General features: G+C 37.3%; 1 protein-coding gene across 14 annotated transcripts in view; it reads right to left on the bottom strand.

Annotated features, from left to right (window-relative positions):
• FKBP5 (FKBP prolyl isomerase 5) overlaps positions 1-22,769 on the bottom strand; it is a 136,683-nt gene that overhangs the window by 41,966 nt on the left and 71,948 nt on the right. For 8 of the 14 annotated variants that reach the window (XM_072833300.1, XM_072833292.1, XM_072833302.1 and 5 more), the window contains 2 exons: positions 19,164-19,293; positions 14,785-14,929 (listed from right to left, as the gene is read on the bottom strand). In XM_072833300.1, the coding sequence (XP_072689401.1) occupies positions 14,785-14,929; positions 19,164-19,268 (250 nt within the window). In that variant the 5' untranslated portion in view covers positions 19,269-19,293. The remainder of the gene's footprint in view (positions 1-14,784; positions 14,930-19,163; positions 19,294-22,769) is intronic. The other 6 variants (XM_072833296.1, XM_072833303.1, XM_072833291.1 and 3 more) reach the window with 1 other exon arrangement.

The following is a 22,769-nucleotide window of genomic DNA, read 5'->3' as shown; positions in this document are numbered from 1 at the left end:
ACACTAACACAGAGTATAAAAAAGGGGGCTTTTGCTTTTGCTTTTGGGTGGGGGTTGGAGCAATCAGAAAAAGCTTGATTCACAGATAAGATCTACACTAGGCCTTAGGGGTCAGAAACATTAGCCTGTCAATTAAATCCACAGGACCCTCAACCTAAAAAAGATCATGCCTGTGCCTTTGCTTTTTTTTCTCATTTGAGAACATAAAGCTTCTTTTTCATTGAGCTCCCAATACCGAATGAAACACACTGAGCAAAGAGCCAGAGTGGTATGAACAAAGGCATTTAATTCTAAAATTGCCAACCCAGGGACTCTTAAAAAGTATTTCTCCTTTGATGTGATGAGTACCAGGTGTTGTACGGAAGTGTTGAATCACTAAATTGTATAGTTGAAACTAGTATTATACTGTATGTTAACTAACTGGAATTTAAGTAAAATATTTTTAAAAAGAAAAAAAAAGAACTTCCCCCGATCAAAAAAAATACAAAACAAAAAATACTAAATATATACTCATCATAGAATGCCTGGAAAGTATAGAAAAGCACAGAGAATAAAATTTAAAACCTTGGCTATCCCAACATCAGGCATAAACTGTTAATTTCCTGGTTCATTTCCTTCCAAATTATACATGTACACTTTGTTTGCATTTAATATTTTTAATTCCACATTCTTAAAATTCTGGCCACATTTGGTTTTGTGATCTGCTCTTTACATTTCACACTGTATGAGCATTTTTCTTGTTAAAAGACAGTATCTGAAAAATGACCTTTAATAATTATATACTGTTTCATCTTTTGATTATAATTTCATCACTTCATTAATAAACACTTAGGTTCTTTCTTTTATTTTACTATTATAAAGTTTTTTTTAAATTTTATTTACTTATTCATGATAGACAGAGAGAGAGAGAGAGAGAGAGAGAGAGAGAGGCAGAGACACAGGCAGAGGGAGAAGCAGGCTCCATGCAGGGAACCTGACATGGGACTCGATCCCTGGTCTCTAAGATCACGACCTGGGCTGAAGGTGGCGCTAAACCGCTGAGCCACCCGGGCTACCCTATTATAAAGTTTTGATGAATAATTTTGCACCTAAAAAAAAAAAACAAAAAAACAAAAAACAATTTTGCACCTAAATCTTCATGTATTTTTTTTCCCTCCACAGTAAAAGCCTCTTACCTGACAATCAGAACTATAGTGGCTGGGTTAATTTAAAATGTTGCTTCAAGTGAGGAATCAAAAACGAACATATACATACCTCAAATATTTTTATACCTTAAAACATATCAAAGTATATTAATTCACTAATCTTTGTCACAAGGCCAACTCCTTGTCTCTGAGTGTGGCTCTGGTGATAAAGAGTTCCACACCAACCTTACTGTATACATCATACTTATGATGTATCATTTCAATCTACAATGTGGGTTTCTTTAAAGTGGACTGGAAATCAGAAGATACTTGTAAAGCAATCAGCACAAAGAATGCTTCTGGTAAAAATGTGTTCTGAATGGCTTACTTGTTTTCGTCTTTTACCCACTCCTAATTTAAGAGCAATTTTTTTTAAAGAGCAATTTAAAAATGTTTTTAGCAATTCACCTTAGTAATGTCTTTCTGAAAATGTTCAAGTTTTCATAGAAATAATTCCTCTTTGTTTCTACATTAAGTGTTTTATGTACAATCTAATTAAATTCTAGAATTACAAAAAAGTACAGTGGACATGAACACGTTTCAGCTGATTCTTAAAGTCTGAGGAAGAAAAAAGCAGCCCCTAACATTTGGAAACTACTTGACACTGACAGCTAGGCCTTTATGATGTCTGAAGCAGGCCTGGGGAAAGGTAGGGCATGCTATTCTCCCATTGGACATAAACAATCTCACAAAACATCAACATCAGCCAAGGTCATTGTGAGACCATGAAAAAGTGAGACAAAACAAAAACACTTCAAAATTTTGTCTGAACAAAAAATAAGGTCATTGTGCAACCTACAAAATACCAAACATCCCCCTCTCCTGGCTGACAGGAGTGACTGCTGCTTCTCCAGCAGGTGTAACTTTAGTCTCTTATCTATTCAGCCTTCCTCTTAGGTAATATTTACTAAGATACCCAAAGAATCAGCTCACATCCTAACAATATCCCATCCAGAGCAAAGACCCTCTTCCCTAAACCCTTCCCCAAATCACCTAATACAAGCCCAAATCCTGTAATAAATCCTTTTGGACACTCTTAGTGAAATACCCCACAATTCCTATGTTCATTTTCCCTCCCTACAGTGAGTAATAAACCCAACTTGTTCAATGACAGCTGTGTTCTGTGGCTGGAGGGCATTGACAAGGCCCACTTAAACTGGCTGAAGCAGAGTGTAGCACCACACCACAGAACAGGAAACCACCAGTATCACTCAACATATTTGCAAACAGAATGAAGAGCATCATCAGTCTGGAATTGGTTAAGCAAGCTTCTACCATACTTCCTTAGGTGCAATTCCTAGAAGGAAAATTATAGGGTCGAAGTATAAACATTTTTAAGATTCGTAATCTTTAGGATCTTTTGATCTTTAGGATCATAATTATATACACCAAGAATATAGAATTTATCCTTACACTTGATCTGGACTTCAGTTATATTAGCTCAAAAACAATTTATCAATTTCAGAGTCCTATTTCATTTGTAACAATATCTGAAATGAAAAAAATATATTTAAACAAATGTATAATGTAGTTATTCCTTTTTTTTTTAATTTTTTATTTATTTACGATAGTCACAGAGAGAGAGAGAGAGAGAGAGAGGCAGAGACATAGGCAGAGGGAGAAGCAGGCTCCATGCACCGGGAGCCTGATGTGGGATTCGATCCTGGGTCTCCAGGATCACGCCCTGGGCCAAAGGCAGGCGCCAAACCGCTGCGCCACCCAGGGATCCCTAATGTAGTTATTCCTAAGCTCAAATGCTTTCTATATATATCTGACTATAGGCAATTGGAAAAGTTTAAAAGTATACAAAAAGCCCAGTATAAAGGCAACGAACTGTACTATTTTCTTCCTTCTGCAAAGTGTAATCAAAGAATACATTTTAAAATATAAAATTTTGGGTCACGTGGGTGGCTCAGTAAGTATGTGACTCTTGATTTCAGCTCAGGTCACAATCTCAAAGTTGTGAGACTGAGCCCCGTGTCAGGCATCATCAGGCTTTGGACTGGATGTGGAGCCTGCTTGGGATTCTCTCTCCCTCTCTGCCCCTCCCTGCCCACTCCCTCTCTAAAACAAACAAGCAAACAAACAAACAAAAAACCATAAAATTGGGGCACCTAGGTGGCTCAGTTAATTAAGCATCTGCCTTTGGCTCAGGTCATGATCCCAGGGTCCTGGGATGGAGACCTGCATCAGGCTCCCTGGTCAGTGGGGAGCCTGTTTCTCCCTCTCTCTCTGCCTCTGCCTGCCGCTCCCTTTACTTGTGCTCTGTCAAATAAATAAATAAAATATTTTTTAAAAACTCATTTAAAAATTTTATAGGTTCAATGTAGGTTCATCAATTTTAACAAGTGTATCACTCTGATAGGGTGTGTTGTAAAGGGGCGAGGGAAGGCTATGCAAGTGTGAGGATGGGGAGTATATGGGAAATCTATACCTTCTGTTCAATTTTACTGTGCACCTAAGAGTACTCTAAAAATAAGGTCTATTAAAAAATGTATCAACACATTTTAATGAAAGCAACCAGTGTCCATCGATAGATGAATGGATAAAGATGTAGATAAAGATGGATATATACGCATACACACAATGGAATGTTAATCATAAAAAAGAATGAATTCTTGCCATTTGCAACAATATGGAGGATCTAGAAGATGCAATGCTAAGTGAAAAAAGTCTGTCAGCAGGGCACCTGGGTGGCTCAGTTGGTTAAGTGTCTGATTCTTGATTTTGGCTCAGGTCATGATCTCACAGTTATGGGATCGAGCCCCATGTTGGGTTCTGCAGTGGGTGTGAAGCCTGCTTAAGATTCTCTCTCTCTGCCCCACCCCTCCCCCTCTCTAAATAAGAAAAAAGACACCGTATGATTTCACTTATATGTGGAATTTAAGAAATAAAATAAGTGAACAAAGGGAAAATACAATAAAAAACCCCCCAGACTCTTGAATATAGAGACCTGGTAGTTCTAGGAGGGAGGTGGATGGGGGTATGGGGTAAAATAGGTGAAGGGGATTAAGAGTACACTTATCACAAGGAGCACTGAATGTATGGAATTGCTGAATCACTATATTGTATACCTGACACTAATACTGCATGATAATAATACTGGAATTTAAATAAATAGATTTATAAAAATAAAGGGAAAGAATTTTAAATCATGTAACACATTTTAATAAAATATAATTTTAATTTAATCATGGAATACTTTCAAACTATAGTGACCACTTTAGAACATTTTAAATTTTTAAAAATTGTGGTAAAATACATATAAAATTTACCATCATGACCATTTTTAAGTGTACAGATCAGTACTGTTAAGTATATTCACATTGTTGTACAACCAGTCTCTACAACTTTTTCATCTTGCAACATTAAAACTCTACCCATTGAACAACTTCCCATTTCCTCCTGCCCCAAGTCCCTGGCAAGATTTTCATTCTACTATTTCTGTGAATTTGATTACTCTAGATTCATCTAGATATAAGAGGAATCATATAGTATTTGTCTTTTTTCCACCAGATATTCTACACCCAATGTGGGGCTCGAACTCACAACCCTGAGATCAAGAGTCACACACTCTACCCACTGAGCCAGCAAGGTACCCCCTATAGTGTTTGTCTTTCCATGACTGGCTTTTCTTAGTGTATCCTCAAATTTCATTAGTGATGTCACATGTGTCACAGTGCCCTCTTTTTTTTTTTTTTTTTTTAAGGCTGAATAATATTCCTCTGTGAACAAGTGTATGACAATTTATCCATTCAGCTAGAGATAAACACTTGGGTGGCTTCCAGCTTTTGGCTATAATGAATAATGCTGATAACAAACCTGAGCATATACCTATCTTTTTGAAACACTGCTCTCACTTCTTTTGGGAACATATCCAGAAGTAAAATTGCTGAGTCATAGGGTAACCCTATGTTTAATTTTTTGAGGAACTGTTATACTATTTCCCATCATGGCTGTACCATTTTACATTTCTACCAACAGTGCACAAGGATTTCAATTTCTCCATAACCTTGCCAACACTTGTTATTTTCTTACTTTTTTAGAAAAAGATTTTATTTATTTATTCATGAGAGACACAGAGAGGGGGGTGGGAGCAGAGACACCAGCAGAGACAGAAGCAGGCTCCATGCAGGGAGTCCGATGCAGGACTTGATCCCAGGACTCCAGGATCATTGGCACGCCCTGAGCCAATGGCAGGCACTAAACTACAGAGCCACCCAGGGATCCCCTTTTCTTACCTTTTTTTGACAGCAGCTATCCTGATGGGTGTGAGGTGCTCTCTCACTTCATTTTTTTTTTTAAGATTTTATTTATTTATTCATGAGAGACACAGAGAGAGAGGCAGAGACACAGGCAGAGGGAGAAGCAGGCTACCTGCGGGGAATGTGATGCAGGACTCGATCCCAGGACCCCAGGATCATGCCCTGAGCCAAAGGCAGACACTCAACCACTGAGCCACCCAGGTATCCCTCCCACTGCAGTTTTTATTTACATTTCCCTAATGAATGGTGAAGTTAAGCATCTTTTCATATGCTAGTAAGCCATTTATAGATCTTTGGAGAAATGTCTAGGTTCATTGCCCATTTTAAAATGTTTATTTGGGGTTTTTCCCTGTTGTTGAATTATAAGAGTTCAATATGAATTCTGGATATTAACTCTTTGTCAGAAATAGGATTTACAAACAATCTTTCATTCTGTAGGTTGCCTTTTCACTCTGTTATTGTATCCTTTGAAGCAGTTTTAAATTTTGATGTCCAATTTATGTATTTTTTACTTTTGTTGCTATTGCTTTTGGTGTCACATCCAAAAAATCATTGCCAAATACAATTTCATGAAGCTTTTCCTCTAAGTTTTCTTCTAAAAAAATATAGTTTTAGGTCTTGTGTTTAGGTCTTTGATCCATATTTTAATTTGTATATATGGTGTAAAGGGTACAACTTCACTCTTTTGTGAATATCCAGCTTCCCCAAACATCATTCATTGAGAAGACTGTCCTTTCTCTACTGATTGGTCCATAAAACATTTAAAGGTATGCATTTGAAATATGAGCATACTTAAAATATTATAGGATGGAAGATATATGGCATTATACAGAAAAACACTTTTTCATATGGGAATAGAAAAGAAGGACAAAAAAGATAAAATGTTTTCATTGTAAAAGGGTTTTCTTTCAAAACATAAAAGCTGATAAACACTTAAATATAAGGCTAGTCACTAGCAAGTTTCAGATAATTAAAAACCCATCTGATTCATTCCTGCTTTATCTTCATTGAAGATTTCCAGGACTTAGTAGCAATTTCTGCTTGGTATTCTAACTCTATGTGTATTTTGCTAATATTTTCTATTTAAAAAAAAATTCCATATCATTAAATATAATATTGAGAATGTCTTCCTTTTTTCATATTAGATAAAGCAAATTAGTTTTTCCTATTTTTCCCTCTTATGAATTATTTGTTTTAAAAGGTCTTATAAAAGGGCTCTGATAATCATCTCTACTCCCTACCAAAAGTATCTGATTATGAATTGAACTATTTACATCTTAAGATTCTTTTAAAGTGTTCATATGTCTTCTGTTATATTCATTTTTGCCATTTCTCTAATTACTAAGAAAGGATGCCTTGGTGGCTCAGCAGTTAAGCATCTGCCTTTGGCTCTGGGCGTGATCCCTTGGTCCCGGGATGGAGTCCCACATCGGGCTCTCTGCATGGAACCTGCTTCTCCCTCTGCCTATGTCTCTGCCTCTCTCTCTCATAAATAAACAAATAAAATCTTTAAAAATATATAAATAAATAAAAATAAACTTTTCAAAATAGGAATCCAACCTGTAATATCAAGCATATAACAGCAAATATTTTTTTTAATTTTTTTAAATTTATTTATGATAGTCATACAGAGAGAGAGAGAGAGAGAGGCACAGACACAGGCAGAGGGAGGAGCAGGCTCCATGCACTGGGAGCCCGACGTGGGACTCGATCCCGGGTCTCCAGGATCGTGCCCTGGGCCAAAGGCAAGCGCCAAACCGCTGTGCCACCCAGGGATCCCAAATATTTTGCTTTTGATAAACCTATTAACTCTATCATTCTTGTAAGAAAAGTATCTGTTGTACAGCAGGCACTCAGTGAATTCTGCTGGACCAGAACCTACTTTATTTTTGTACCTGATTTGAGCTAGTTTTAAGCCTTAAGATCTAATATAACTCCGAAGAGATTGCTTGAGTTTGAATCCTGGCCCTACCACTTTATTGTATAACTTTGGGCTAATTACTTTATCTCCCTGTATCATAGTTTCCTCATATGTAAACAAAAAAACAGAACCAAATGAAAATAAAAATGGTTAATTATGGTAGGTACCTAAACCATAAAAAAAAAAAAAATTAGCAAAGTGGATTTCATCAAAATTAAAACTTGTGTTCCTTTAAAGACCAATTAAAATGAAAAGGCAAGCCAAACACTGTGAGAACATAGTTGGAAAATCTGATAAAGTGCTTGTTGTGTTGAGCATAACTAACTGATTTTTTTTAAATAATAAAAAATAGGGATCCCTGGGTGGCGCAGTGGTATAGTGCCTGCCTTTGGCCCAGGGCACGATCCTGGAGACCCGGGATCGAATCCCACATCGGGCTCCTGGTGCATGGAGCCTGCTTCTCCCTCTGCCTATGTCTCTGTCTCTGTCTCTCTCTCTGTGTGACTATCATAAATAAATAAAAATTTTTAAGTAAAAAAAAAATAAATAAAATAAAATAAAATAAAATAATAAAAAATAACAGATACTTCACAAAAGAAAATATATAAATGCCCACTAAGTGCAGGAAAAGATACCCTCAATATCACTAGTTAACAGGGAAATACAAACGACCAAAATGAGATACCATTTCATGCCCATTAGAATGGCTAAAGTTAAAAGGACTGACCATACTAAGGACTGGCAAGGGTATGAAAAACTTAAACTCTCATGTACTGCTGGTGCAAATGCAAAATGGTATGGCAATGTCTTATAAACATACACTTACTATATGTCCAGCAAGTCCGTTCTCAGGCATTTACTCAAAACACATGAAAACATATACCCGCACAAAGACATGAATGTGAATGCTCATAAAAACATTGTTTCATAATAGCCCCAAACTCCAATGTCGAATTTCTGAATGTATGAACAAATTGTGCTATTTCTATACTGTGGAATACTACTTGGCAATTCAACATTCATGAATCTCAAAATCATTATGTAAGTGAAAGAGGTAAATACCAAAAATGACATATGATTCCATTCATATGAAATTCTGGATAAGGCAAACTATAATAACAGAAACCAGACTGGTGACTGCATGGGCCCCAAGGTCCAGGAAGGACAGAGACTGCAAAAGAACATGAGAAAACTTTTCAGGGTGAGGAAATTGGTCCATATTGATGGCTGGTAGTAGTTACAGAAATATTACCAAATTCACCAAGCTTTACCTTTCTTAGAGGGGTAAATCTTACTACAGGCAAATGCCACCTCAATTTTAAAAAACTCAAAAATTCTTAGAACAAATGTTAATATGACTGTCACCTAACAGATACTAAATAGATTGTATAAAGAATCCAAAAAATAATAATAGGCTTGGTGTGACAATAAATGGTGCTGGGAAAGTTGGACATCCACATGCAGAAGAATGAAACTAGACCATTCTCTTACACCACACATAAAGATAAACTCAAAATGGATGAAAGATCTAAATGTGAGACAAGATTCCATCAAAATCCTAGAGGAGAACACAGGCAACACCCTTTTTGAACTTGGCCACAGCAACTTCTTGCAAGATACATCCATGAAGGCAAGAGAAACAAAAGCAAAAATGAATTATTGGGACTTCATCAAGATAAGAAGCTTCTGCACAGCAAAAGAAACAGTCAACAAAACTAAAAGACAACCTACAGAATGGGAGAAGATATTTGCAAATGACGTATCAGATAAAGGGCTAGTATCCAAGATCTATAAAGAACTTATTAAACTCAACAGCAAAGAAACAAACAATCCAATCATGAAATGGACAAAAGACATGAACAGAAATTTCACAGAGGAAGACATAGACATGGCCAACAAGCACATGAGAAAATGCTCCGCATCACTGGCCATCAGGGAAATACAAATCAAAACCACAATGAGATACCACCTCACACTAGTGAGAATGGTGAAAATTAACAAGACAAGAAACAACAAATGTTGGAGAGGATGTGGAGAAAGGGGAACCCTCTTGCACTGTTGGTGGGAATGTGAACTGGTGCAGCCACTCTGGAAAACTGTGTGGAGGTTCCTCAAAGAGTTCCAAATAGATCTGCCCTACAACCCAGCAATTACACTGCTGGGGATTTACCCCAAAGATACAGATGCAGTGACACGCTGGGACACCTGCACCCCGATGTTTATAGCAGCAATGTCCACAATAGCCAAACTGTGGAAGGAGCCTCGATGTCTACTGAAAGATGAATGGAAAAAGAAGATGTGGTCTATGTACACAATGGAATATTACTCAGCCATTTGAAATGACAAATACCCACCATTTGCTTCGATGTGGATGGAACTGGAAGGTATTTTGCTGAGTGAAATAAGTCAATCGGAAAAGGACAAACATTATATGGTCTCATTCATTTGGAGAATATAAAAATTAGTGAAAGGGAATAAAGGGAAAGGAGAGAAAATGAGTGAAAATATCAGTGAGGGTGACAAAACATGAGACACACCTAACTCTGGGAAACGAACAAGGGGTAGTGGAAAGGGAGGTGGGTGGGGGTTGGGGTGACTGGGTGATGGGCACTGAGGGGGGGCACTTGGCGGGATGAGCACTGGGTGTTATGTTAAATGTTGGCAAATTGGACTGCAATAAAAAAATTTTTTTTAAATAGGCTTGGTGTGAGGATTTAATGAGGTAATGCACATAAGGCCCTTAGTCTGGCATTACAAGCACTTAAAAAGTATTAGCTATTAGTCTTCCAACATATATTTTTTTCCTCTTACTCTAATATGCTCATTAGCATAATGCAGCACAGAAGATTATATTAATGTTATAGGCAGATTGCTGATATTACTTCATTATAGTTTTGTTTTGTTTTGTTTTACTTCATTATTGCTTAATCTCAGTAGTAAGAGTGTAGGTATGTGGAGAATCCAAAATGATGGGTTTCTTTGTTTCGCTTCTCAAATCTGGGGAAAGAATATAACAGATAGGATTTTTATCTTCATAATTCCCAATCATGTTTGTCACATACCAAGAACACCCAAACCAACTTCATTGAAGTAGCCCTCTATAAGAAATCATCAGACCTTGATAAGGGTAGTTAGGGGAGGAGCAAAGCCTTGGTGTGCTTGGATTTACTTTGAAGAACTGAAAGAAAGAATTCTTTCATCCACCAAATCTATCCCTTCCCAATTTTATTGATAATATATTTGTTGGAGGGAGGCGGGGAGGGGGAAAAACCAGAACTTCTACTATGGAAGTATATTGGAGAATCCTGAGTCCTTATTTTGACTTCTTTTAAAATGAGTTATGAACACAGTTCTAGGAATTCAGAACATGTAAGATTTATTTATTTATTATTTTGTTTTTAAAGATTTATCTATTTATTCGAGAGAGAGAGAGAGAGAGAGAGAGAGAGAGAAAGAGAGAGAGGCAAAGACACAGGCAGAGGGAGGAGCAGGTTCCTCGCAGGAGCCCAATGCGGGACTCGATCCCGGATTCCAGGATCACAACCTGAGCCGAAGGCAGCCACCCAACTGCTGCTGAGCTACCCAGGCGTCCCAGAACATGTAGTATTTAGTTAAGAAAACTAAAAAAAAAAAAAAAAAAAAAAAAGAGAGAGAGAGAGAGAAAGAAAACTCAAGAAAAGAAACCATCATCTCTTCATTCTAATTTGTGTAACATATTCTGAAGTGGTAATAATCAGTTGTCTTATTCAGTTTTTGTCTTTCCAGATTTCCTGAGGCTAAAAATGATGGTAAAGCATTATTTCAAAAAGTCTGTATACAGGAATAGTAAGCAGAGTTAGGACCCAAACTGCTATAGAACAGTTTTTGCCATTCCACTAGAAAGCCAGTCAATAATTCTAATGCTATAACAACGTAATAAACATGTGAGTGCTTACTATGTGCTAAGCAATGGCGTGCAATATCTTATTTACTCTTCAATATACAAAAGTATATACTATCATTATCATGATTTTACAAACAATGGAGGTAGGGCACAGAGTTTAAAAGATGGTACAGAAAGAAAGACACATATACACACAACTCAGGTAAAGCTCAAATGTATATGGATGTACATATATATGGTATGTGTATTTTTATGGCAATTTTCTACAGATAAACTGTCACAACTCTATTTTAAATACAAAAGTCACAACAGAATCCCCAAATTAGTGTGACTTTCCACTGAAATATTTCTATTTATTCCCTTGGTAGAGGTGCAATACAAGAGATCAAGAGAGCTCAATATAAAATCACTTATATTACTTTTCTTCATTTTGATCAAAATCCTAGGAAACAGAAAAGACTCATTCATCATAGGGTAGAGAAAATGGGAGTGTAAGTTCTCAGCAATTTTTTTTTCTTAACAATTCTTAACTCTTCTTACAAAGACAGCTGCTGAAAGAAGGCATCTTATTTTAAATCCATCAACTTCTTCAAGACAGAAATTCAAAGGGTAGAGTAAGGGTTTGGGGGGCGGGGCAGTGGGAACAAAGATGTCTAAGATTTCTGATGAGGCCATTTACTCTGAGGTCATCTAAAGTAAATACTGATGCCACACTCATGCTGTTGGCCCTGAAGGTTCACATCCCTAAATCAACAAAAAAGAGACAAATTCTAATTTAACTGTCAGCCATCATCTGCTTTATTAAGAAAGAATCTGTATTTGATTTTGATTTGTATTGTATTGAGACACAAAGATTAATCTCACAGGAACCACTGATTCACTAAAGGCCCAAAGGAGAAGGGAACAGTGGCAGAGCCAAGTACCAGAGCTTGCAAAGAGTACAGCTGGACAGGAAGCAGAAGTCACCCAGACATATGCCTGAGAGTACCAGGGAAGGCAGCACAGAAGAGAGGCAGAAAAGAGCTTAATTCCACAGTTCCTCACTTGCTATTTCCTTTCCCAGATCCATGCTTAACTAACAATTCATCTAAGATGGTAAAATGAGAAAAAAAAAGGGGGGGGGATGATAGTCAATACTGAGCCACGGTGGTAGACAGGGGGATTACTCCTTTTCTCCCACACTTAATCTGGGAATAAACTAGAAATCTGTTATATCTGTAACAGATAAGAATTAAAAAAGGATTGGTAATTCAGCCACTACCTTTCAATAAGCCATATGGCCCACAAAGTTCCATTTGATGTATAGGCTATTATTGTCCTTACAAGACTTTAAAAACAAACAAACAAACAAACAAACAAAACGCTAAATTAACTAAAGCTATTTAAAAGCATTTGAAAATAAATCAGTATTTTTTTCTAATTAATTAGTTTAAATCACATTTAAGACTTGAAAATAGGGCAGCCTGGGTGGCTCAGCAGTTTAGCCTGCCTTTGGCCCAGGGCGTGATCCTGGAGTCCCAAGATCGAGCCCCACGTCGGGCTCCCTGCATGGAGCCTGCTTCTCCCTCTGCCTGTGTCTCTGCCCCTCTCTCTCTCTCTCTTTCTGTGTCTCTCATGAGTAAATAAGTAAAATCTTTAAAAAAAAAAAAAAGACTTGAAAATAGTGGTTTTCCAATCTTTTTTCCTCAAGACCTCCTTTACATCTTAAAAACTGAGGACCCCAAGGAGCTTTTGTCTATTTACTGATATTTACCACATTAAAAATTAAAGTTATTTACCAATTCACTGAAAAATAGTAATAACCTCATTATATGTTAACACAACTTTTTATGAAAAGTATAATTTTTAAAAATTTATTAGTGAGAACAGCATTTTATAAATTTACAAGTGTAAAATGTGTCTAACTTAATAAAAGACAACCAGGTTCTCATACCTACTTTTGCATTCATCTGTTACAAATTTGGTTTAACTCTAAGAAAAAATCCAAACCCACAAAAATAGATAGTTGGAAAAGATGGGAGTACTTTAACAGCCTTTTCAGATAATTATGATTATAATCATCTCATATGGCATCAAAGTTGGACAAGTGCACAAGCTGCAATGTGTAATCTGAAAGCATATCAATGAATTTTTCATATCATATTACATTAAAATCCACTGGTCTAGCTTGCACAATGAATGGATCTTTTAGTCAAGAGTGATTTTGTAACAGCTTGTATTGGGAAAATATTGATTCACTAAGTTAGACAGATCTTCCAAATGTTAACACATTTCATCATATAATATTTTATTTATTTATTTTTTTTATAATAAATTTATTTTTTATTGGTTCAATTTGCCAACATACAGAATAATACCCAGTGCTCATCCCGTCAAGTGCCCCCCTCAGTGCCCGTCACCCATTCACCCCCACCCCCCACCCTCTTCCCCTTCCACCACCCCTAGTTCATTTCCCAGAGTTAGGAGTCTTTACGTTCTGTCTCCCTTTCTGATATTTCCTACCCATTTCTTCTCCCTTCCCTTCTATCCCCTTTCACTATTATTTATATTCCCCAAATGAATGACATCATATAATATTTTAAAAATCACATTCGTTGATATCCACGGATCTCATCAGAAGTCTTTTAAGTTTGAGGAAGTTGTCAGGCTCCCAGTGGCAGATACAAATTTCCCAAAACTGTAATTTTTATTTGAAAACTCAATGGTAAGACATACTGTCAGTTGTCTTCCTTGAAGTGACAGGCTCACTTCATTCATTTTTTTAAAATTGTATTTATTTATTAATTAATGAGAGACACACAGAGAGAGAGGCAGAGACACAGGCAGAGGGAGAAGTAGGCTCCACGCAGGGAGCCCGATGTGGGACTCGAACCCACATCTCCAGGATCACACCCTGGGCTGAAGGCGGCACTAAACCGCTGAGCCACCGGGGCTGCCCCATTTCATTCATTATTAAGAAAGTATCTGCCAAATACTATATAATCAAGTCTAAACAACGACAGTTTGCCCTTTTAAAGAAAAATGATTATTATAAAAAAAATGCACTCAAGTTAAGTGCATAGGTACTTCGTGAGATAACCAGTACACTCGGGTATGCAAAAGTGCTCCATGTGTGCTTCCCCATCTGTCATAAAACAGCAAAACAATGTGAAACTCAAAGATCAGGATTTAATAAAATCAGTATTTTTTATGCTTTGTCGAGGACACCAAGTGAAACTGGCTTCCTTTCTGATCCTTATTTACACAGTGCATAAAGGCAGCGAAGCATATACGATTGCTAGCATAGTCTGGTGCCACCGCCTAGAATTGCACCAGGGCACCAGCAGCCTTTACCACTGCAGCTTGTGCACCTTCAGTAGACTTTACTGCCAACACTGTAAACAGATAAACAACATCTTAGTTTTATTATAAAAACAGTCTTGACATTATGGACCTCCTAAAAATCCACCAGCTCCTCTGATCCACTAGCTCCTATGTAATATAAATGGCAATAAATCCAAGCAAAACACAACTCCAAAAATACCCTCTTACCTTTGCCAAGACTAAAGACAAATGGTTCATTTCGATCATGACTGGAATCAAACTTCTTTCCATTTGACAATTTCCCTTTGTAATGGACATAAACTTTGTCTCCAATCATTGGTGTTTCCTCACTATTCCCCACTCTTTTGACAATCTAGAAAAGACAAACATCAAGAAAAAGGAGCTGATTTTATTCTGATCAGAGATGCACAATCCATTCCACTTTACCTACAGATTTACTAATAATTACCTGTCCTTCCTAAAGGCCTCCCCGCTAGTTCTCTTAATAACCCTCACTGTTAGAAAATCGTCCTATGCTACTCTCAATCTTTAATGCTATATTTAATTTTACTGCCAATCACACTATTCCCTCAAAATAACATAATAATATAACCCCAGAGGGCAGCCTGGGTGGCTCAGCAGTTTAGCGCCACCTTCAGCCCAGGGTGTGAACCTGGAGACCAGAGATCGAGTCCCACATGGGGCTCCCTGCATGGAGCCTGCTTCTCCCTCTGCCTGTGTCTCTGCCTCTCTCTCTGTCTCAGTGTTTCTCATGAATGGATAAATAAAATCTTAAAAAAAAAATAATAACAAAAAATTTTTTAAATTTAATTTAATTTTTTAATTTTTTTAAAATTTTTTTAATTTTTTAACAAAAATTTTAATTTTTTAATTTTAATTTAATTTTAATTTAAAAAATTTAAAAATAATATAACCCAAGAGATCCTGACTCATGCTTTGACACTAAAATCTCTCAAAACACAGAGCTAGTTCATATACAAACTGAATTAGACCAAAAAGATTAGACTTTCAAAAACATTCAAAAAGGGGGATCCCTGGGTGGCGCAGTGGTTTGGCGCCTGCCTTTGGCTCAGGGCGCGATCCTGGAGACCCGGGATCGAATCCCACATCAGGCTCCCGGTGCATGGAGCCTGCTTCTCTCTCTGCCTGTGTCTCTGCCTCTCTCTCTCTCTCTCTCTCTCTCAATCTGTGTGTGACTATAGTAAATAAATAAAAAATTTAAAAAAAAAATTAAAAAAAAAAAAAACATTCAAAAAGGAGTTGAAAGCAAACTTACAAAGGTGAGATTTTATTTACTTCCACCCTTTGCTAAAAACTTTACCTTTTGACTAGATTCCACTAGTTTGGTTTAATTTCAAAAAGCTCAATTTCCTGGTATAACAGGTTATACTTTTTATTATGTGAGGAATATTTACTGTGAAAAAAACAGTATCACTGTATAGTTTGATATGATACTGAATAGCTTGTTTTCTAGTAAAGCAAATGCCAAAAAAGCTCCAGGCTGAAAAATAGCTAGCTGTCATAAAATCCAGTATATTTATTTTGTTCTTGGCAGAGCAGACTACTAATGCAGTTGGTCAGTTCTGGGAAAAGAATATCAAATCCAAGCATGTGGTGGCATAATTTATTCTGTCAATCACCTATGCCAAATTAATCATTTTTATTAGATAACAGAGGATGGTAGCTAATGTCCAAGAAACGTCATTTTAGGGAAGAGTCTGAATTTTTATATAAAGAATTCAGTTATTCACTCCTAAATTCCTTAAGATGTATCCTCCCAGCCCCACCCTCATATCACCACATAAACACTGTAAGCTTATATTCTACAATTTTCTAGTTCAAAAGTCCAGATATTCTTTAAAGGAAAAGAATCATTATCACAGCTCCACCAAAAACCTGTTAGAACTAATCATTAATGAATTCAGTAAAGCAGGAGGATACAGAATCAACACACAGAAATCAGCTGTGTTTCTACACACTCATAACAGGGATATATCTGAAAAAGAAATAATGAAAACAATCGAGAAATGCAAGTCAAACCCACAAGATACTACCTCATCTGTTAGAATGGCTAAGATTAAAAAGACAAGAAATAACAAGTATTAGTGAGGTTTTGGAGAAAAGAGAATACTCGTGCACTGTTGGTGGGAATGTAAGTTAGTGAAGCCACTGTGGAAAACAGTGTGACCATTCCTCAAAAAATTAAAAACAGGACTACCATACAATCCAGCAATTCCACTTCTGGGTATTTCTCTGAGGAAAACGAAAACACTAGCTCACGAAGACATATGTACCTCCTATGTTCATTGCAACATTATGTACAATAGCTAAGCTATGGAAATAACCTAAGTGTCCACAGAGAAACGAATGGATGAAGAAAATGTAGTATGTATATTATATACACAGTGAAATGTTAATCCAGCCATAAAAAAAGAATAAAATCTTGCCATCGTGACAACATGAATGGACCTTGAGAGTATTACGCTAAGTGACAGAAAATCCTGTATGATCTCATTTATATGTGGAATCTAAAAAAGCTGACCTCACAAAAACAGAGAGTAGAAGGTTAGTTGTTAGGGGCTCTAGACTGGGAAAAATGGGAAGACATGAAGAGTTACTTTAAGTAGATGCTTTAAGGATACAATCTAGTCTTGATTCAGCTCCACAATGTAATTTTATTACTTTTATAGTAATAAAAGACATGACTACAGATGAGGCACTCTGCTAAATGCTTTATATAATCTCAATAACTATATGAGGTGGGTAGTATTATTCCAATTCTACAAATGAGGAAATCTCACCACAGAGAGGTTAACTAAAATGCCCTAGGTCATATAATTAGTAGACCTATTTAATCTTAACCAAAAGCCCCATGGTGCTAGACAGGGATAAATTATAGGATTTAAAAGGCTTAGGATCCCAAAATGTTTCTTACAAACCTAAAAATCTTATCGGATTTACTCCCTGGAATAATACAGGGCTGGAGGCATATTGGGGACTATGTTCTCTGTATGGGTGCATGGAAAAGATGAAAGAGAAGGACTTAACCAGAGCAGGGAGATGCCGAGGACAGCCTGCAGATATCTATTGTCTCTAGAAGCATCCTGGAGTTCAGGATAGGTAATTCATACAGGTTAAGAAGCCCTATGGAGGGATCCCTGGGTGGCGCAGCGGTTTAGCGCCTGCCTTTGGCCCGGGGTGCGATCCTGGAGACCCGGGATTGAATCCCACGTCGGGCTCCCTGCGTGGAGCCTGCTTAGCCCTCTGCCTGTGTCTCTGCCTCTCTCTCTCTCTCTGTGTGTGACTATCATGAATAAATAAATAAAATCTTAAAAAAAAAAAAAAAAAAAGAAGAAGCCCTATGGAAAAAGACAGCGGTATATAACTCTAAGACATAAAACCCCTATTTCCAGAGTTGAAAGTCCCCAAAATTTGGCTTTGCATGTACGTGGCAAGCTAACAGTAAAACGTATATTCAGAAGACTCAGGCACAGGAAGAAAGCTTTCACATAAGCAAGACTAGACAAACTAAAAAATTCCCATTTGCTGCTGCTGACACAAGGAAATATTGAAATTCAGCTTAGTGATGATATTTAGAACGTGTAAGATAATCTTTTCAGCAAGAAAAAAAACTATACAAACTTGTATGAGTAACAACAGTGTAGGAGAAATAATGACCTAATATGACTAAATTCATTTAACCTCTCTCAGCTCCACTTTATTTACTTACCTGGAATACCAATATATACCTTCCATAAATAAAATGGAAAGTTCAAGAGGTGCTCTGATTATCTCACAAGACCATTGTGAGACACAAATAAAAACACACATGTAGATGTGATTAATTATAGAGTGAAAAAGATATAGTGTGTTTTAATGAGGAAAGCTAATTCAAAGGTAAGATATATTCTCTGATGAAATCTCAAAAAATACCTTCACTGCACAAATAACAATTTGCATGTGAAAAAAATCCCTTTGAACTTTAGCAAGTTACCTTTTCTTTTTCCTCTAAGTCTTTTGAATTGTCACCAATTAGCTTTAATATACTGAAATATTATGTTAAAATAATAACCCATGTGTACGCTCTGAGAACTGGGAGACAGAGCCTTCTAGAGTCACACATAACTTGGATCTGGACCCCATTCATTTACCTGGCTGGGCCTCAGTCTCACCATCTATAATTTGGGATTTTTTTTAAAAGATTTTTTATTTATTTATTCATGAGAGACACAAAGAGAGAGAGAGAAAGGCAGAGACACAGGCAGAGAGAGAAGCAGGATCCATGCAGGGAGCCTGATGTGGGACTCGATCCCAGGACCCCAGGATCATGCCCTGGGCCAAAGGCAGGCGCTAAACCACTGAGCCACCCAGGGATCCCTCCATTTTTAAAATATAATTTGGGATTAAAACAAACTTCAAGTCATGAAGATGAAATGAAAAATGGTTGTAGTGTTTAGCACTTAGGTAAGCCTCAATAAACATTATTGACCTCCACCTTCCAGCCAAAAGAAAAAAAGAAAGATTTTTATAAATTATCCTTCCAGACAGCAAATTTCCCTGCATGTCATTCATCCTTGTAACCTCACCTTTAATACTCCTCTATCTTTTTTTGAGGTGATATCCTCTCCACGTTCAGCCACAGCTGCTGCTGGGTTTTCTCCACTGTTCTTGGCACCTTCATCAGTAGTCATTGTCTTTTATAAGCAAGAAAACCTGCTGAGAAGAAACATATTTTAACTTAGAAAAATAGCACTGCTATGAACATCTGAAAGTGCCCCTACATATGTATGGGCTTTCCCTGATCTAAGATTTACATAGGGCCAATAAAGTTAAATGCTGAAAATGAAAGCAAAAACACTTGTCATGAGCATGTATTGATGTCATGTGGTATGTACATAAAACACCATCCAACTCTTTAATTTCCCATCCAGCACTGGTCCCAAACTAGAGAGCAGTACAAATCAGGTTTGGTAGTGATTATATTCCTTAACATTATTACACACCGAGAAGCAGTACTTTAGAACTCTGAAAATGTCTTTTTCCTATAGTCATATTTTTGACAGAGAATTAAGAACTTATCAAGTGATCTGATTTTTAAGATGACAATATACAGGGGCACTTGGCTAGCTCAGTAGTTAAGCATCCAACTCGATTTCAGCTCAGGTCGTGATCTCATGGATCATGGGGTCAAGTCCCACATCAGGCTCCACGCTCAGTGGGGAATCTGCTGGAAGATCCTTTCCCTCTGCCCCTCCTGCCACTTGTGCACACTCACCCTCTCACTTTCTCTCTCAAAAATAAATAAACCTTTTTTCCCTTTTAATGGCAATATAGCATAGTGGTAAACAGAACAGGCTTTAGAAGCTGACAGACCCCAGTCCAAGTCTTAGCTCCAGCAATATCTGTCCAACACCTGCAAACTTAATCTCGCTGAGCCTCAATTTCACATCTGTAAAAGGGATGGAGTACATTGTTCATGGAGTTACTGTGAGGCATTAATGAGACAATGTATGTGAAGAGATTAGCACAAATCATAACTTAGAATTTTAAGTATTTATCATGCTTATTATGGGTCCTCTTTGGAGCTACATTTTTTATCTCCTGCTCAAAATATCTACAGAATGAGGTTCTTCCCTAGCATGGCAGTTGAGGCCCTTCACAATCTGATCCTAACTTATCTTTCACAGGTCTAGCTTCCACCACTTTCTTTTACTTTCTTTCATGCAGCTCATGCTCGAGCCAAACGAGAGTAATTCCTAACTAAAGCAAAGCCCACTGCTTTCCCATCTCCATGCTTTTGGCCTCTCATCTTCTTCTCCAAACACTCCTCCCTCTTCAATTCTTCCTTCATCATACCAATCCTGACCCTATACTTGGAAGTTGTTTGCACTTTTCTGTGCTATCATATATTTATAAGAAGACACACTGGATGGATTTAAAAGAAACCTTGAGAGCAAGGGCCATGTTTTGTTCATATTGAGATCCTCTAGAATGCCTCCACCTCTCAGACTGCTAAAACGAAAAGAGCAAGGAATTTGGAGCTCCTTACAAGATGTTTGATGTTGGCTATCTCTAACTTTTCGAAGCCTTTTCTCCCACCTATGTAATTGGGATAATATCTACTTTCACAGGGTGATCTTCTGGATTAAATGGTATAACGTGTATTTCTAGAAGTATACATTCTGAAGTGGGCTCTTACTATCAGTCACCCAAATGACAAGCACTTTTTCATGCATGGCAAACCAAACCAATGGGCCAATCAAACAAAACACACCTCACTGTCTGCTGCCATGATTAATTCTACACTGCTCTCCTGGTTGAGCGGGGAAAGTCAAGAATGAATCACTTCTATAGCTATTCCCTATTAGACTAATAATGAATAAAGCTCCCCTAAAGTCAATATGGAATAATAGTACACTGCAGTGTTTTAAACTCATTTCCAATTGACCTAAATTTATTTCAGTGTCAACAAAGACACAAATCAAATTCTGCTGTGCCCAAAAATCTTCAAAGAGAACACCAAAAACCAGGGGCTAAGCCCCTTTGCTTTATTTTCTAGTACAGTTTATACCAAACACAAAAGATCCAAATGCTTGGCTCAGGATAAGGGAGAGGCCAGAACAAAGCATTCTCAAACAAACAACAACAGAAATTAAGTACCCAGCTGTATATGATGCTAGGCTAGATAATTAGGAAAATTACATGAACAGGGTTGGTTCCAAGCTTCTAATAGCCTACTGCTTTTAACAGATTTCTCTAATGCATGGGTACTTGTAGAAGGCACCTAAAACAGAGGGGAAAAGATCTTTTAAATATTTGGGGGAGTCATGAATCATATTTCTGGAAAAATACATTTACACAAAGAATTTCATAAACTGACTTCATAGATAAACTGACATCTATCAGTAGATCCCTGGCAAAACCCTGAATTAAATCAATGAGCAAATTAAAATAACCAGGTTGAAGGTTATTAGGGAGTAGGACAACCACAAAGTCTCAAAGTATGAACCTACAGATTATTTAATAAAGGAAAAACACTTTCCAATAAAGTGATCTGAGAGGTACCCTTAGCATGAGTGGTTTGCATCACCAAACTGTGTATCATCAAAGTAACACAAACGGCTATCACCGTGCCTCCTGATGTGACATAATGGGAAGTAGACATATAGTATTCCCACCAAAAGTATTTATTTAACCTGAAACTAATCAAGAAGAAGACAAAATCAGTTGTGGAATGTTGTATGAGGCAATTGACCTAGATGCCTCAAAATGTTGTTATGAAAGATCCTTCACCCCCAAAAAGATAAGGGGCCTATCCTATTTAAAGGAGACTAAAAGACGCCTGGGTGGCTCGGTGGTTGAGCATCTGCCTTAGGCTCAGGTCATGACCCCAGGCTCCTGGGATCAAGTCCTGCATTGGGCTCCCCTTGGGGAAATTGCTTCTCTCTCTCCTGTGTCTCTCACAAATAAATAAACAAGATCTTTAAAAAAATAATAATAAATAAAGGAAACTAAAGATATACAACAACCCTGGGTGCTGGGTTAGGGGAATGAAAGTGCTATAAAAGTACATTTTGGGGAGAATTAGAAAAACTTGGAAAAATAAGACTGTACATTAGATTATTATTACTTTACAACATTAACTTTCTGAAGTGTGATACAGTATTGTGGTCTTATGTTGAATAAGATCTTCATTCTCAGGAGACACAACCTGAACTATTTAGGGGTGAGGTGTCATGATGGCTGCTACTTACTTTCAAATCATTTAAGAGTGTGTGTGCGTGTGTGTGTGTGTGTGTGAACACAACTACCACAAAAAAAAACAAAAGTTTTGAGAAAGTATTATCACACATCCAAAGACAATGCCTTTCTTTTTAATGCTCATCAATTGAGGATCAGCTACATTTTTAAATGAAAATATTACCAATCAAAAAACATTTTCCTGGGGCGCCCAGGTGGCTCAGACAGTTCAGCATCTGACTTGATCTCAGCTCAAGTCCTGATCTCAGGCTCCTGCATCAGGCTTCTGCCTCAGGCTAAGTTGGCTTGAGATTCCGTCCCCTGTGCCCCTCTCCATTCCCACCCCAGTGCTGCTTACAAGCATCTCTCTATCAAATGAACAAATGAATCTTTTTTTTTAAAGTATTTTCTTTTGGTTCTAACCCTACCCTTTGTAAATAACAGCATGCTAA

The sequence above is a fragment of the Canis lupus genome, chromosome 7, assembly GCF_048164855.1.
Source record: "Canis lupus baileyi chromosome 7, mCanLup2.hap1, whole genome shotgun sequence".
Taxonomy (NCBI): Eukaryota; Metazoa; Chordata; class Mammalia; order Carnivora; family Canidae; genus Canis; species Canis lupus.
This window is presented reverse-complemented; position numbering and strand designations above follow the sequence as displayed.